The sequence below is a fragment of the Prinia subflava genome, chromosome 1, assembly GCF_021018805.1.
Source record: "Prinia subflava isolate CZ2003 ecotype Zambia chromosome 1, Cam_Psub_1.2, whole genome shotgun sequence".
NCBI lineage: Eukaryota > Metazoa > Chordata > Aves > Passeriformes > Cisticolidae > Prinia > Prinia subflava.
This window is the reverse complement of record NC_086247.1, coordinates 71138148-71154199: the sequence shown is the minus strand read 5'-3', so window position 1 is coordinate 71154199 and position 16052 is coordinate 71138148. Positions and strand designations below refer to the sequence as shown.

General features: G+C 40.2%; 1 protein-coding gene across 2 annotated transcripts in view; it reads left to right on the top strand.

Annotated features, from left to right (window-relative positions):
- Positions 1–16052, top strand: part of MED10 (mediator complex subunit 10) — a 34813-nt gene that overhangs the window by 9883 nt on the left and 8878 nt on the right. Inside the window, exons 3-4 of one of the 2 annotated variants that reach the window (XM_063399568.1) lie at positions 13082–13181; positions 14316–14470. In XM_063399568.1, coding sequence (XP_063255638.1) covers positions 13082–13181; positions 14316–14470 — 255 coding nt within the window. Of the gene's footprint in view, positions 1–13081; positions 13182–14315; positions 15364–16052 lie in introns of those variants that run through there. The other variant, XM_063399575.1, reaches the window with a different exon arrangement.

Below are 16052 nucleotides of genomic sequence, written 5' to 3'. Positions count from 1 at the left end.
TTTTAACACCTGAGATGCTCTAAGATTCTTTGTAATGTATCTTGTTGAAGGCCAGGAATCCAGAGTCTTTCTATGCATCTTTGATGTCCAACACTCACACATTCTTTTAGGTAGCTCCAACAGCCCTCCCTCTATCTATGTAAAGCCTTCCCTGTACCAAAAGCTGTGTCAGCTTTTTTTGAATACATACTTTCCTTAATATATAATCTTGCTTTTGCTGTTCCTCGATGATTGAAGTGTTTTTCCTTATTATTTCAGGATTACAAATGTAGTTGGCAAGTCAGAATCCTGACCTACAAAGATATCTGCACACACTGTATTTATCCAGAACCATTTAAGGCAGAGACAATGTACACAGCTTTTAAGCAAACATTTGCATGAAGTATATGTCGATTTCAGTTCACCTATAAAACCCTCAGTATTTTTTCAGAGGATTTGTCAACATTGATAGAATGTTTAGAAATCCTCTTTTCTAAATGATGGCAAAGGTAAAGGACCTTAGCCACATGTACATTTGCTGGATCAGGTGCATGTGCTTTTTGAAAGTAAATATTAAACTGGGAGTTACAGAGACATCCTCCTTTTCACGAAGATCCTCCAGCATAAAACCATATTGCTGTGCCTAAGACCTCTTGCCACTGATATAACATTAAGTTTAATTTCAAAACAGCTTAATCAACTGAGTTTTAATATTGTAGTGTGTTAACTTACCCCTGTAAGCCATCTGGGAACTACATCAGATGCATTTTGAAAAGTACAGAAAAAAAAGAATGTCTCTCTCACAGCTTTGGCATTTCCTTTTCTTATCTTCTTGTCTGCGCTCTGGGGCTGGTCAAGTAAACACAAACACATTTAAATGAATATGTAAAAGTTCAAACTATCATAGCCTGCAGTTGTACAATCGTTTAAACAGCCACAGATGCACATTAACGACTACATGTAAACAGCTATAAAAATGGTATTTGAATGTACAGGTATGCAGTCATCCAGCCCTACACAGGCATTGTACATCTGCCAGGTTCTAATGGTTCCATACCACACTGTGCATATCATATGGTACGACATTTTCTCATATAAGAATCCAGGGGTCCTTTTAAAAACTATAATTCTATATTCTCTACTAACATATTTTTGTAAGTGACTATATGTACTTTGTGTAGTAATATTGAACATTCTCCAGGAAGCTGTGGCTATGTTGTAGCTCCATGAGCTGTAACAGCTGCTTTATTTACTCAGTGTTTTAGCAATTTCATACAGATTAAAGCCACAGCACAAGAGAGCTATTAAAAATTGAAAGTAATTATAGCAATTTTGCTGGTCTGTTTTCTCTAAGTGATCTGGTAAACTGCAGAGCTAGAAAACTGCAGAACAATTTCCACACAATTTTGTCCAGTTGATAGTAGAATAAGAGAGGGTTGAAGTGGGTCCTAATAATCAAATACGTGGTTGATGGGATATGTATTCCCTTCAAAGAAGGTAACCTGAAGACTCATCAATAATTATAAATTGCTGCAAATTATTGAAGCTGGTTTATCTCCTGGGCGTAGAAACACAAAAAAGTATTGCAGAGGCAGCAGTATTAGGGAGATGTGATGATCAGGCAAAAGGCTATTCTGATCCATTTTTATAGTAGTTGTCTTTGCAACAGTCCTGAGGCAGCCCCAAAAAGGGCAGGATTAAAGATTTCGATTTGCCTGAGGAATTGACACTGTTTTCCCATTCTTCCATAGGTCTGAACTGACTGTTCACTGGAATAAAAATCTTGTTTAATTTTGCATCTTTTGCAATAACTCTGGAACAGGGGGACCTGAGGGCAGGGATCAATTTACTGCCTCTTTAGTATTTAAGTGCACTGACCAACAAATTGCTTGCTAATTTCAAAGGAATGACATATTTTAAAGGAAGATGCTGCCCTATTGTTGCAGAGAGAATATGCAAAATTGACTGGATTTTTTCATACAGTTGAAGCTCTTATACAACAGCAACCTTTAGTATTACTGCAACGAAGATAAAAAAATTTCAAAACCAGAGCGACTGTAAATATTAAACCCAGAGAATTCAAAAGTAGATAAAAAACTTAATAAAATGCTTATGTATAAGGCTAGAATAGACAAGATCATCTTACCGGCCCTACTACATCTCTGAAAAATTCTTAATATTGGAGAACATAAGGTTTCATTCAGGCATTCTTTGACTTAGTCATAAAAGTTGAGCTAGGCTGAAATATTTCACTAAAAAGCAGGCAGAATGCAAAAGCAGGTCTTAGACACAATGACTCTGATGTAAACTAAACCTTGTGACCTGCAAATTTATGAACAAGCTCTAACAGTTACGTGCCTGATCTGAGCTTTCGAAGTGATGACTCACTGTATCCCTTGTTTTTCTCTCTGCAAGTGACTTATCCGTGTTGCTCAAGGCAGACAGGAACAAAGCCAAAACTGTAAGAGAAGAAATCTTGTTGTGTGCTGGGAATAGTCTGTGAGGGGCAGACAGGGAATAGTGAGGGACAGAGGTCCATCCTGATGTCCTCATCAACATCTCAGGTAAACACTATCATAGAATTGTTTAGACTGGAAAATGCCTTAAGACCATTGAGTCCAACCATTAACCCTGCACTGCCAAGTCCAACACTAAACCATATCCTAAGTGCCACATCTACACAGCTTTTAAACATCTCTGGGGCTGCAAATATTGAGCAGCAAAGTCCTCTCCTTGCAGAGCTGCACAGTTAAAGCCAAGGTGCAGTGTGCAGGAGCATTAGACTGTGATTACCTGAGGGGCCCCCAAGGTGCCCTTACAGTCTTGTCTGCAATTTCGTGTCCCCACAACATCCATACCCTGTATCAGGAATCAGCCCTGGTATGATCTAACATGTGTACACCCTGGATGGTTTTTTAAGAGTGAAAGTGTTCTTGGTGCTCATTTATGTGAAGCAGCATTTCAGAACAGAACCCTACTGCGTAAATAAACAACCAGCCCACTGTCATCCAGAAAACAGCAGGAGTGAGGGTGAGGTGTCTCCAAAGAGCAGTGCAAATACTGATTTTCACTATATTCCTGTGGCAAATGTGGTTCAAGCTGCAGAATTATAAGGTGAATGAACAGCATGAGCACAGGCCACAGGCAGAGGAGATGTAGGAACCAAACTCCAGCTGCCTTCAGATTTGTTCCTCAGATAGCCTAGAAGTGTTTTCCATGTGCAGTACAGATAATCAGAAATCATGTCAGCCCTAAACTGAAGGAGTGCTAAACTGATCAATATGACAAAATGTTTTGAAGCAGCATTAGCTTGCAAAGCTGCTCAAATCTGTTTCATTGAGGCTGTGTTAAAATTAATTTTAATGCATTTTAGCAAGTGTGTCAAAAGAATTCTGAGGGGAGAAGTCTATTGATACAGATCACTCACCAGACACAGAGTGAATGGTTTTACAGCCTGGCATATAAAAACAACTTTTGTCTATTTAGCAAGAAGCCCTAGGAACCAATTTTCTAGAGCCATTGTAATTGCTCACCATGAAAATTGCAGGTTGTGTTCAAGAAAGGCTAAACACCAGCAGAACCTTTGTGCATTTGCTCCGCTTTCTGCTGAGCAGCTTTGGCTGCAGCTTTTTGAGCATCATATCTTATTTACAAGGTGACCCAGAACACAAAACCCCATAATTAGCCTGAAAACCCAACCTGCTTTCTCTCTCTGCCTGCCAGCCCCCTTGCCTTCTGCTGCCCTTGGTTGCGATGGCAGCGTTTTCCCAACAAAGGGGGGTCTCATGCAGAATGAGAGCAGTGGAGCCAAGATATTCAGAGTTTTTGCATGCAGCCAGATAAATATTCATGATGTAACTGTATGCTTAAGAGCAGTATGCTGTATGCTTTTTGAATTAGGTTCTGAGGCTATTGTTAACCCTCAAATAACACCCAGAATGAACTTTTACTTATTTGAAAATAAACAAATTCCTAGATAGAGTGCAAATGTGAAATGACCTTCCTTCCCCAAACAGCAATAAGGAAAGAAGAGAGAAGAAGGAAGGATGAATCAGGTGCTTGACCACTGTAAATTGGTCTGTTGAGACCTGTAAAACCTCCTCAGCTTACACTAGGTGACAATTATAATTTGGCCCGGCGTATTCATGGTACAGTTGAAAGCAGAATCGTTTTAACTGGTGAGAAGTTATGCAATGATCTGTGTATTACTTCTAAGTATGTGGTATGAATTTCTTACATGGTACAAATCACAGAAGGTCATACATAAATACTTACATCTGCAAATGTATTAAGCTGCTGATCTTCTTTTCAATGATTTTGCATCTTATCCTGTGTGGCTTTCTCTTTTTTCATGTCACTGAATTCTTTTCTTTACCTTGAGATGGTATAACAACCAAAATGTCTGAATATGCTTTGGCATCTATTTCAGCACAAAAAAATTAAAAAAAAAAGTACTCTGGGATGATTTCAACAGCAATTTTTGAAATAGTTAACATCTATGCTGACCAGGCCTTATTTTAGCTCATAAATCTTGTAAGCATCAAAAAAGATGCTGTACCTTCAGCAGAATACTGATTACTGTAATACATCTTTCTGCCATAAACTGACAGAGATGCAGATACAAAAAAATAGAAGGACTTGAGTGGTAGAGATCAACGTCAGGTTTGGTGACATTAAAACATCCCAAGGAAAGAGGAAAAACTGAGGAAAGAAGGCTGCTTCTATCCAGCTATCCACATTTGGATTAAGAATTTTATGTTTTTTAACCAGTGCATGAATGTTATATGTTAGTGGCAGGCTGCTGTAAAGTGAAAGGCTGAGAAGTACTCTATGACTACAAAGTATGTTTTGGTTTCTTCTAAATAATGCAAAGCAGACTGTAATTCATTCTTGAAATAACAGAATTTGCTTAATGTTGAAATTACTAACTTATGTAGTTGCTTAGCAACTCAGACAATACTAACATACTTAGCCAGGTATCAAGTTCCTTTTCTGAATTTCTGACAGCATCTTTCCTTTAATTTAAAGCTTTGGAATAGCTTCCCTGCCTCTCCTGCTCTAAACCCAAGGCTCTCCGCTTCCTTTCTGTGCAAGAGGTAGCCTTGATTTAGGGGAAGTGATTCCACAGAATTGAAAACTGTGATGTATTTGATATATCTCTATGGCCTTTGAACCATTTATGAGGAAAGGCAGCTGACTTTTGTTTTCATTAATTTGGTTAATTGTAATAGGTTTTTTTAACCTCTTCTTTGTCCCAAACTGCTCATGTTGCTGATGTGACTGGGATAAGCAGAGAAATGGACTTCATAGGATATGGGAACAAACTTTCTTTTCGTGCTGTAAAAGAGAACTTTGCGCCAGACTTGGATCAGATGTGCACAGTGAAATGACAAGAGGAAAATTTTCCAGCAATGGGGCAGAGCAATAGAAATGCCAGTGATATGTAAGGAAGAAATTGTTCCATGGTGAGAGTAGTTAAGCACTAAAACAGGTTGACCAAAGAGGTGGTGAATTTCCTTCCTTGGCAGTTCTCAAGACTCACCTGGATGGCTTTCAGAAATCCTTTCCAATCATGTTTTCTGTGATTTCATCTAGGGGACAAATTATTTGTATTTTTCTGTGATTTCTGCACCAGGATACATTATAGACTACTTTTCCCACTGAAATGCATTATGAAGATGGCTAGGCCCCGTGGTGAGGCTTAGGTAATGGAGGAGAGCATGAGAAAATAGGGGAAAAAACCAAGAGAAACTGCCAAACATAACAAACAGCAGAGTGAGCAGCTGGCAAACATTACAGTGTAACACCATGAAAAATGGCTGGGTTTCACAGCTGGTTATGGGGAACTCTGTGAGAGAAGGACAAGCTTCCCAGGTAACTGTAAGACAACTGGAGGGCAATAATGGAGTCTTCTTGGGAAAAAACCCACAGTGTCCAGGTTACTATATCATAAACCTTGCAGAGGTTTGGGAAAACTTCTCAGAAAGGGTTGTCAACATTGGAATAGACTACCCAGGGAAGTGGTAGAGTCACTATCCATGAAGATATTTAAAAAAATGTGTAAATGTGGCACTTGGGGACATGGTTTAGAGGTGGACCCAGCAGTGCTGGGTTAACAGTCAGACTGGATGATCTTAGAGGTATTTTCCATCCATAATGGTTCTGTATCATATAAAGCTGAGATGTAATAGCTGTAATAGCTTTTGTAATAGTATCAGAAATGCCAAATGTGGTTATGGATGTAGCAAAAATGGAACCAATGAAGGAAAAGTAACTACAGTTGTTTCTTTGGGAGGAGATAAGGGTGGGAAGAGATGGATCAAAGTGTAGGGGAGGAATTACAAGCACAGGAAAATGGAGAAAAGTGTGGCTAGATGAGGACAGTCATGTATAAGCAGGCTGCTGGTTAATGTGGCTGAACAAATCCTGCATCAACTGCAGTTTCTTTGATCTTCTCCCTATATCCTATTTACTATATTTTTCCTGTGCAGTCTCACTCTCTAGCCTGTGTTTGTCTGGGGGAAGTCTGTGTCAGCAACCAGAGAAGGGGACATGGGTCACTAGGGTTAACAGTGCCAACAACAGGACATGAGGGAAAGGAGATTAGGGCTGAGGCCTATGAGTTGCCAATGTGAAATGGAAGACTTGGCAGAGCTGCTTCTGGGAAGAGCTGATAGCTGATACCCGGTCATTGCAACACTCATTCCTTAGTCCCTCCTCATTCCAGGTGGGACAGGATCAGGCTGGATACCTTCAGCAGGAAAAGAATTTTGAAGGGCTGGATATAAAATGTTTTGCCCTGTTCAGTAACATTACCTTTTTAAACTTGACATTTCTGATCCAAACATGATAGTATATAATGCTGGCAAACAACAGAAAATCAGGAAGAGGACTGAGGGAAAGAAGTGCAGAAGTAGATGTTTGCTTATTCTTTTCTTAATTGCTTGGCTACCATGGAGATGAGCATAGCGCATAGTTCCAGCAGGAGCTACTGTTATTCTTGCACATGCAATTCTATAGCTCTGTTTATGTCTATCAAGCCTTAAAAATAAAGTATTTCAGGAGAGATTTGCTTTAGGAATTCTGAACCTCACACCTGCAAACTATTGTCTTTCAATGGTCTCTCAAAGACTTGAGACTAAGGACCGTCTCTCCATATATGAAGTTTTGAAATGAGTTTTGAAGAACAAGAATTTTATCTGTGAGTTTTAATGATAATTTATTTAACTCTGTGAACTTTGTTCTGTGGTTTTTTTTTCTTGTATTTCAGTAAGGCTTAAACAGCTGAGCAAAAAGGGGGAGATGGTAGCAAACTATTGACATATTATTTGATATTTGATTCCTCTTTCCATAGGGAACTCTTCCAGAAGAAGGATTTATACACTTGACATCTCTGGTCTGGTTCCACAGCTTGGAGGAGTGTATCTGCATGTATGGAGTGCTGTTCTTGTTTAAGTTAGTGCCTCTGGAAGGCTTAATAGGAATATACTCATTCTCTGTCTCTTGCATTCTTTCTCATGCATTCTGACACCCACAGATCAGAGAGAAGAAAGCCCAGCACCTTGAGAGCCTCTCCAGCTCATAGGAAAGGTTGAGGCAAAGCACAAGCTTTAAGGCTCACTCTCAAAGTCTGTCATAGCTTCACCCAGGGTGGAGGAAAACATCTAACCCACAGTTAAAGAGCCGAAATGCACAGACTGAGTTGACAGCATGAACAGAAACAGATCTACATGAAAGCACCCCAAGAAGCACTAGAGCACAGGTTGGAAGAATGGCCAGCATCAATGGCCAATGATGTATATGACAGAAATAAAATCAGTGGCAACTAAGGGAGGTGCTGCTTGCAGCAAGGCAGCAAGACAACTGCCTCAGCAGCAGAAGACTGGCTCTCTGACAACAAAAGAACGGCTGCATGGCTATATCACATGGGTTGTGCCCCTCTCATCCTGGAATTCCAGTAGGAAGACAGACTGCCGCCACAAGACACCCAAAATGAGGAAATAACAGAAAATGGGCAGTCATTTACCTGACATTTTTGGAGGCTATTGTAAGTGAACTCCTGAGGCAAAAGATTATGCTTCAATAACTGGGGACTCCTGAGAGGTACAAAATAATTGGCCCAAAGCAGCTACCAGCAAAGAGATTTCACAATACATAACAGTGATTCAGCAGCTGGCACCTCTAATTCTTCATGTTAATCAGAAGTGATCCATTCCATACTACCAGTGTACATGTTTATATGACTAAAACTGGGTAAGGAATGATAGGATGGGTGGAGATTAAATTTAGTTTAATATAACCTTTCCTTCTCATAGGATTTTGTATTGATTTTCATTACTTTAATTTGAAAGGGTTACAGTCCTTGTTTTTAGAATACTGCACTGTCATATTGGGTATTCAGCAGCTTCTAAGCAAGTATTCTAAAACTTCAGCTGTAGTTGCCATAAATCTCTGATTCAATAATCAATAATTAGTCCATACAAAGTGGGACAGGTTGGAATGCTGAGGGTTTTTCATCTCAGACTTCTGGTATCAAGAAGGTTCCACCCTTTTATTTGTGAGGGTAAGGTCTGACAAATAAAAGGAAGGTGAATATGCACATGCAAAGGGTTGGATTGAGGGAGCAAGGATTGAGCAGTGGTACTCCAGTTCCACTTTACTCTTACTGCAAAAGCCTAAAAGTGGTCTCTGGCCCTTCCCTCATTCACACACATTTATCACATCCTGTGAAGTTTGGTGGAGAGAAAGACTCCTGGTATCAGCAGGATACTTGTTGGTTGCTTGCAGTTCAAATTAGCCTGTGAGGTGCTGCTTGAGAAACTGCAATGTAGTTTCATGGGGAGAGTGTTCAAAAGGAGCTTTAGATCCTGATTTCCACAGGCAGAGAAACACTGTCTCTGCAGCATTGTCTCTGATGTCAACCTCAGGGTTCTTCTATAAAAGAGATGACACTTCTTTCTCAACTCACCGTGTTCTCTTTCCTCCTTAGCTCCTCTCTGTAAACTAGGTGAGACCATCCTCTACAGGACTTTGAAGAATGTGAATTGCTAGCATATAAACACTGGCACTTCTAGCCAGATGTTTTAGGGCTTAGGTATCAAGCAAAATGGAACTTTTGAGAATCTAAAATTTGAATCTAGGCACCAGGAGGGATAACTGGACAACATTTGAGTGCACAACTCCTTTCCTTGCTAAAATTATTAATACCACTCTTTCCTTCCTGCGCTTCGACCTTCTTAGAAGGTCATCTGGTTATTCCCAGATCAGTTCCACTTTTGAAATAAAGAGAAGCCAAGGTGATATATATGTTCATACTTAACACAAGTGCAGTGCTACTAAACCCTGTAAATCAGAATTCAGGTGGAAATGATTTGATTCCCTCCTTTTAATGAAATAACTCACTTTCACTTGAACACAAAGAGGCTTAAAGAGAGCTGTAGTTCCAGTGGTCACTTATTTAATTACACTTCCACTACATAAGTGAGCATGCAAAGGGGGCACCATAGGCTGTAGCTGTAGAAATCATTGAATGGAACCCAGTAACTTATTCTACTACTAAATATTTATAACTTTATTAATCCCTAGCTCACTTTTGTGGCACTCACCAGCTTTGTTGTAAATAATAATTTGCCAGGAGCATGTCTCTGCTTTGTGATAGAAGCCAAATGTGGATTTTAATTGTAAGCATTTTAATTAAATGTGTATAGAAACAATCCAAGCAAGGAATATTATGTATGGACAAGCAAATAAATACACAAGTAAAAATATAAACATAAACAATACATAGACAAATATCAATTATTCTACTGAAAACTGGGTAAAGATCCCAGATCAAAAGCTATCAGTGGAGGCTCTCAATACAGTTTCAAACCCACTCGTGTTGTTGCATTCAAGTCTATGTGCAAAGAAGAAGCACACCTTGTGTATAAAGGTCAAGAAGTTATTGTTAGCAAAGGTAAAATCTTAAGTCTAATTCAGGAATCATTATTGGTCTAAATGTAAGTACTAAAAAAAAATTACAGGTATATTTATCTACAGATAAAAAGCCATAGTAATAGTAGTAACACAACGGTAATTGTAAAGCACACACCTTTTAGTTTCTGCCATTTTTATAGTGTTATCCTCACCCTTCCATTGCTCTTCGGTGTCTGAAGGTCATCAATTTCATGCTGGTGTCAGCAGCGGAGGGAATATTATGGGAAGTGGACAACATGTGGAATCCTTTACCAGGAGAAACATGATGTTCATTTTAACAGTATGATATACATAATACTGTGTACACACAAATTAACATGCCTGTACACCCTTCCCTTTCATCCTTGGTCTGCAGCTTCAGGTTACATAGCACCATTTATATTAAATTTAGATTTATGTATGTTATGTACTATTTCTTTGCTCTTCTTCCTGGCCCTAACCCCAGTTTTGTCCAGCTCCAGGTCTGCAGATTAATTAATCATGACTGATCTTTTTATAGCATGGAGTCTCCAGTGCCAGTCTTGTGCCCCATCTCTTCTCATTCCATAACTGTAATCCTGTCTGCCACATCTTGTGGTTGTCATTGCAGACCTATATTTCTCTACTCAGTAGCATTTTATTTGAGTTGTAAAATTCTCGATCTACCTGGAACAACTGCTTGTTACTGTTACCTACAGCAAACAATGCTTCTATCACACAAAGGTACACCAAGCAGCTCTGGTATAGATACAGCAGTTAGAAAAATTGCTGCCACATCCAAACCACATGAAATAAAGCTGCAGGCAGGTCACAGAAAACTGAGACAGAGCACGCAAACCTGAGTCCTGAGCCCTTGCAGACTCAAACCAGGCTTATGGCACATCACTAGCAGTGACAATATCACATTACAGGGCTAATGTTACACTGGCATAGTGCCCAAGGGAAAAAGCAACTAGGCAAAAGCAACGCAAAGGCACTGCCTAACTCCTATTGCAGTTGAGAAACTTCATGCCTGTGGCAGGAGGATGGCCTTGTGCCACAGGGAGCAAGAAGTGTGAGGGAGCAACAAGAACAAGGCTTCTCCACAAGAGGTGACTCAGGAGCTGAGGATGACCACATCACAGGCAGGAACAGTACCCTCTTTCATCAGAACAGATGTGCAGTACCCAGGGCCAGCAGGTGATAGTTTTCCTTCTTTCCAGTGACATCTCCTTAATCAAGTTGTTCATTCCTACTCTTTTGAAGCCATTCTTGGTCCTGGCTTAATGACACTCTTGTTTGTGGGAAATGAGTGTCTGGTGTGCTTAGATTCTGAGAAGAATTTATGCTTTTTTTTTTAGGTTTGTGGAGGGTGTTTCTAAGGGCATGAAATTGACATGATGAGTTGCAAAGGACACTTTGCTCTTCTTCAAAAATAGATGGAAGTAATGATGAAGAACATCATTGCAGAAAGCTGATTGAGAAATAAATCAGCATGAACATGCTGAGGTGGTAGAGTTAAAAGGCAAAGGTGTGGATGGGCTGCCAGCATGGGGAGAGAGCTGTTCTATGGTTGTCTTCTTGCTGTTGTCTTCAGGAGCTGGACAGCTGGGGACCTTTTGCCCCAGATGAGGGAATATTTTCTATGCTAATATGAGTATGCTAATGAGAGTGTAGGTCTTGGCATGCAGAAAGCAAGTACTTGTGCCCTGTTCCTACATCCAGCGTCTCACTGCTGTCAAAAAGCACCCTGAAGTTGTGGGGGCTGTTTCTGGAAGAAACTACTTCACAGAAACAGGAATGGTGTGTTCAGGCCCATGTGAGTGTGCCAGTGGGCAGAGTGGAGTGGCTTTGGTGCCCTTTAGGGATGAGCATGTTGCATCACCTATAGAGATCTGCTGCAGAGGGCTTTGGATGAGTTTGCCTAGAAAGGGAAGACCTTACAGGCAATGAAGGTCAAGAAAAATGGTAAGTGTTGATGGCATGTGACAGAGAAGGTTCTCAAGATGTCAGCAGATCTCTATACAATGCCTTTGCTTACCCAGATGGGAGAAGTACAGAAAAAGACAAAGGGAAGATGAACCTGCTCTCAGCTGAAGAGCAAGGAAAGACTGTAGTCTCCAGACAAAAGCTTTAAACCTGCAGGTGCACTGTTGCTGGTGATTCTAGAAATGTGACTAGTTATTGTCAGGGTTAACCGAAACACAGAAAGTTTCTTCTACAACTAGTGCTCTGATATCTTCAGTTTCATTTCCTGTTGTTGACACTTCAGTTGTTTTTCCTCTCCTCATTTGTGACATTATCCCAAGTGCTCTGCCAGCCCATATCCACTCAGCTGGACTGCAGACCTCCACCAAGAGATCTGGGTGTACGCCATTGTTCATATGTGGGAGAAAAATCTATCAATACAATGGAAATCTGTGTTGTTTTTTCATGGAAATAAATATGAGAATATCTTCCCTGTATCTGCAGCATGGCAGAGCCATAAATTGACTCACACAACTATTTGTGTGAGTCCTTCTTCCAAGCCAACCTACTGTGGTCAGATGCTGCTAAGGACCCATGTGTTGACTGGTAGAAATAGTACAGAACTTTATTGGTTGTAAATTTTATTTTTCAAGTTGAGAGAAGGAAGAGTGTTTTTAAAAGGGCTGACAAGTGCTAAAGGCAAGGTCAAAGTAATCTACTGCTCTGCCTTTGTCCACAAGTCCAGTCATTTTGTCATAGATAGCAATCAGATTGTTTAGGCATGACTGATCCTTGGTAAACCTATGATGATTCTTCCTAATTACTTCCTTCTGCATGGGCCCAGAAATGTGCTTCAGGGGGCTCTGGTCCAGGATTTTTGCAGGCTGCCCAGCCTGTAATTCCCGATCCTTGCTCTAAGATCCTTGTAGGCACTATTGACCTGACTGATCTCCTCTGGCAGTGTTATTGGCATCCATTTGGGTAGGCAGCAAGGAATGATAGCCCAAGATCCTTGGTAGTCCCTCTGCTATATCTTGGATCTGAGCCCCTGGCAAGCCATGAATCAATCTAGATAGCAAGCCAAGGAGGCAGATGGGGGCTTCTGTCCACCACAAATGGAGAACTAACACCACTGTCCCCTGCCATTGCCTTCTGTCAATAATATGTGGTTTATGCATGGACAACTTGGATGCTTCCACAGGTGCAACATTCTGCTTCTCTCTGGGTACGAGATCACCAAACCTGTTCTGCAACTGTCCTGCAAATGGAGAAGGAGCCACCTTCCATGTGCCAGAAGTCAGGTTAGGCAAATCAATTGTATTTCATTCAGTAAAAATTGTTTCTTAATTATCTTTCTTATGATGGTTCATATTATAAAGACTAAGCTCCTGCATTAATGCCTCTCTTCTACTTGTGGCCAGTTTTGATTTTTTGGTTAAATAATAACAGGGAAGTCAGTCTAAAGTTTCCAAAAATGCATGCAAATCCTTGAATACTGAATCTTTTACTGTCTCCAGCATTAAAATGGTGGAGGAGGAAAGTTATTCCGGATAACACAGTGTCTAAACCTGATGGCGTGTTCTCTCCTTCAGTAAGAAGGCTTTGAATATTTGTCAGAATGCAGGGTTAGTAAACAGAATATGCTAAGGATACTGCAGAGCATGTTTCAAATTTGGATACTCTTGCAACTGTACTTTTCCATTAAAACGAGTTTGTGAAGTTTGGGGATTATTTTTGTTTGCTTACCTTCTTCTAATTTAGTTGCTATATGCTAACTGTATAATATTCTCCACATGGAAATATTTGTGGATTATTGTATTCATTTTTCTGTGTTATACCTGCTTTTAGTGTTTTTTCACACATTTATGTTCTTCACTAAATGAATAAGATGGGAAGATTTTAATTTGGATCCCAGGATGTGGAACTGGCCATGAATAAATCTTGCAAGAAAATCTTTTGAAACTGTAGAAACAAGAGGGAAACTTAGAGCAAATAGATTTGTTCTTGAAATTTCCTGGCTTGTTACACGTGTCTTATATTCTCGTTTTATAATACCACTTGAATCCAAAAAAAACCCCATGCTGCATAGCTTATACAGAGAGTTTTAATTTTTTTAAAACCACAAGACCAGATTCATGGACCTTAAGCATAACTAGTGCCTGATTGTGAAAACAAAGCACACATAACTCCAAACACTCTCTCCCCACTGGAGCAGGCAGGCTTTTTTGTGAAGGGGTGGGGCTGGTGCAATCATGCCCCGTGCACAGCAGCCACATTCAGCTCTGTTCCTGGCAGCCTACAGATGCAGCAGCATTTAAATTACTTGGTTTTTTTTCAAGAGATAGCAAGCAAAGATTTTATGAAAAAGCCATGACCAGTGCGTCACCGGTGCAGTCCATCCTGTCTTCCCCTGAAATTCTGTTTCTCTTTTCCAGGTTGTGGAAGGCTCCCTGTTCCATATGTGTTTGTGGGGTTCTTTGTGCAGCAGCTGGGGAGCAGCTGTGGGTCACAGGAGCCCCTGGGTGCTTGAGACAGCATCCAGAGCAAATGAGAGCATGCGTTGGTGTTCTCCCTTCCAGCTGCCTTCCAGGTAGTCTACAATTCCACTTCAAACAGCTCATGGTGCCAAAAGGTAAAGAGAGGATGTGGCACTTGTAATCCAAACCTTTTCTTTTTGTTCCTGCCTCCCAGCTGCTATGTCCCGAACAGCTCATGGCCTAATGAAACTTTTTAATGAAAAAAGTTTTCCTAGTTTTTAATGAAACTGGGAAACTTTTTGAGGAGACAAGATACAGTCCCCATTCTTAAGGCAGCAGAAAAAATGAGCCCGAATGCTGAATTATGAGGGAAATTTTCTACCTGCTGTTACAGAAGGAGATGGAACACTTTTGAGCAGCTGAAGATCTGTTCTGGAAGCTTCCAGAGAAGACTAAGGCTTAAGAGTCATATGTGTACTGAATATTCTCCATCAGCTTACTTTAGGCAGACTGTAGCTGTTCCAGGTAACATTCATTTAACTAAAAAAAAAGGTTTATGATTTACATATTTACATCCAAGCCAGTCACATCGAGCTCCATGTGTACCCAGCAGAGAGATGGGTTCGTGTCAACTTGAAGCAAATATTCGCAACAGGTTGTCTGGCTGAGCTGGCTCTTTAGAGTCAGCATTTGGATGCACCTTAACTCTCTTCATGTTCTCCATAGGGAACTCATACAGCTCAAAATATGCTCCTCAGCTCTGTGCAGGAAATTAGATAGTTTTACTTGACTTACTCAACTACATGGGGGGATTTACCCACACTTTTGTGTTCTGAAATCAGGCTGGTGTCACTTGTGCTCTCTTTGGGAGGATGGAATGTGTGAAAGTATTCAAGGCTGTGAGGAACTCAAATGTTACAGTTGTGTTTTAAATAGCAGACTAGAGAATCATTCTTTGGCCTGTAAAAAAAAATAAAATTATTGTCTAACAACCAGAAAAATGTAACATCATGCTGCTGTAGTAATTTCTCTTCCATCTCCTCTTTCCCTAGTGCCTCTTCCCCCTGCCCACCCCCAAAATGATTCAGTTTCTAACTGCAAATGCTTTTTAGTTTTGAAGGAGGTAAATAGATCAAATCTATATATGTCTGTATTGTATTCTTGTATATATGTAGCTGTGGAAGAAGCTGTTCTGCTGCTTCTTCAGAAATGTCCTTGTCTTTACAATTTATCTGCTCCTACATTGGAAGGCTAGAAAACTTTTTTTTTTAACTAAAGTTTCAAAATATTATGCCATAAGATTGTCAGCAACAGGGTGTGTAATTGGACTATGAGACCCTGTATCTTTAACCTTCTGTTTCAAATGAATGTAATGATTCAGAAGTATGAAAAAAATGTAAATACCAAGATTATGAACTCTTCAAATTCTTAATAACAGATGTGGAACAGAGGCAGTGGCTGAGAAGGTTATGTCTGAAATCATAATGAAGTATAAAATTGGCTTCTTTCCATACAGTTCAGGTTCCTGTCATCTTGTATCTATCTCCATCTCTGAACTGTGGTTGCACATCACTGTAACTTTCACACTCTACAAAATTCTGTAAGCTCTTCCAAGAAGACGTCACCCCCAATTGCTTGAGCAATAAAAGTGCTTAAATAATGTTGCTCTGCTGAAGCAGATTTGCATTTCTGCAG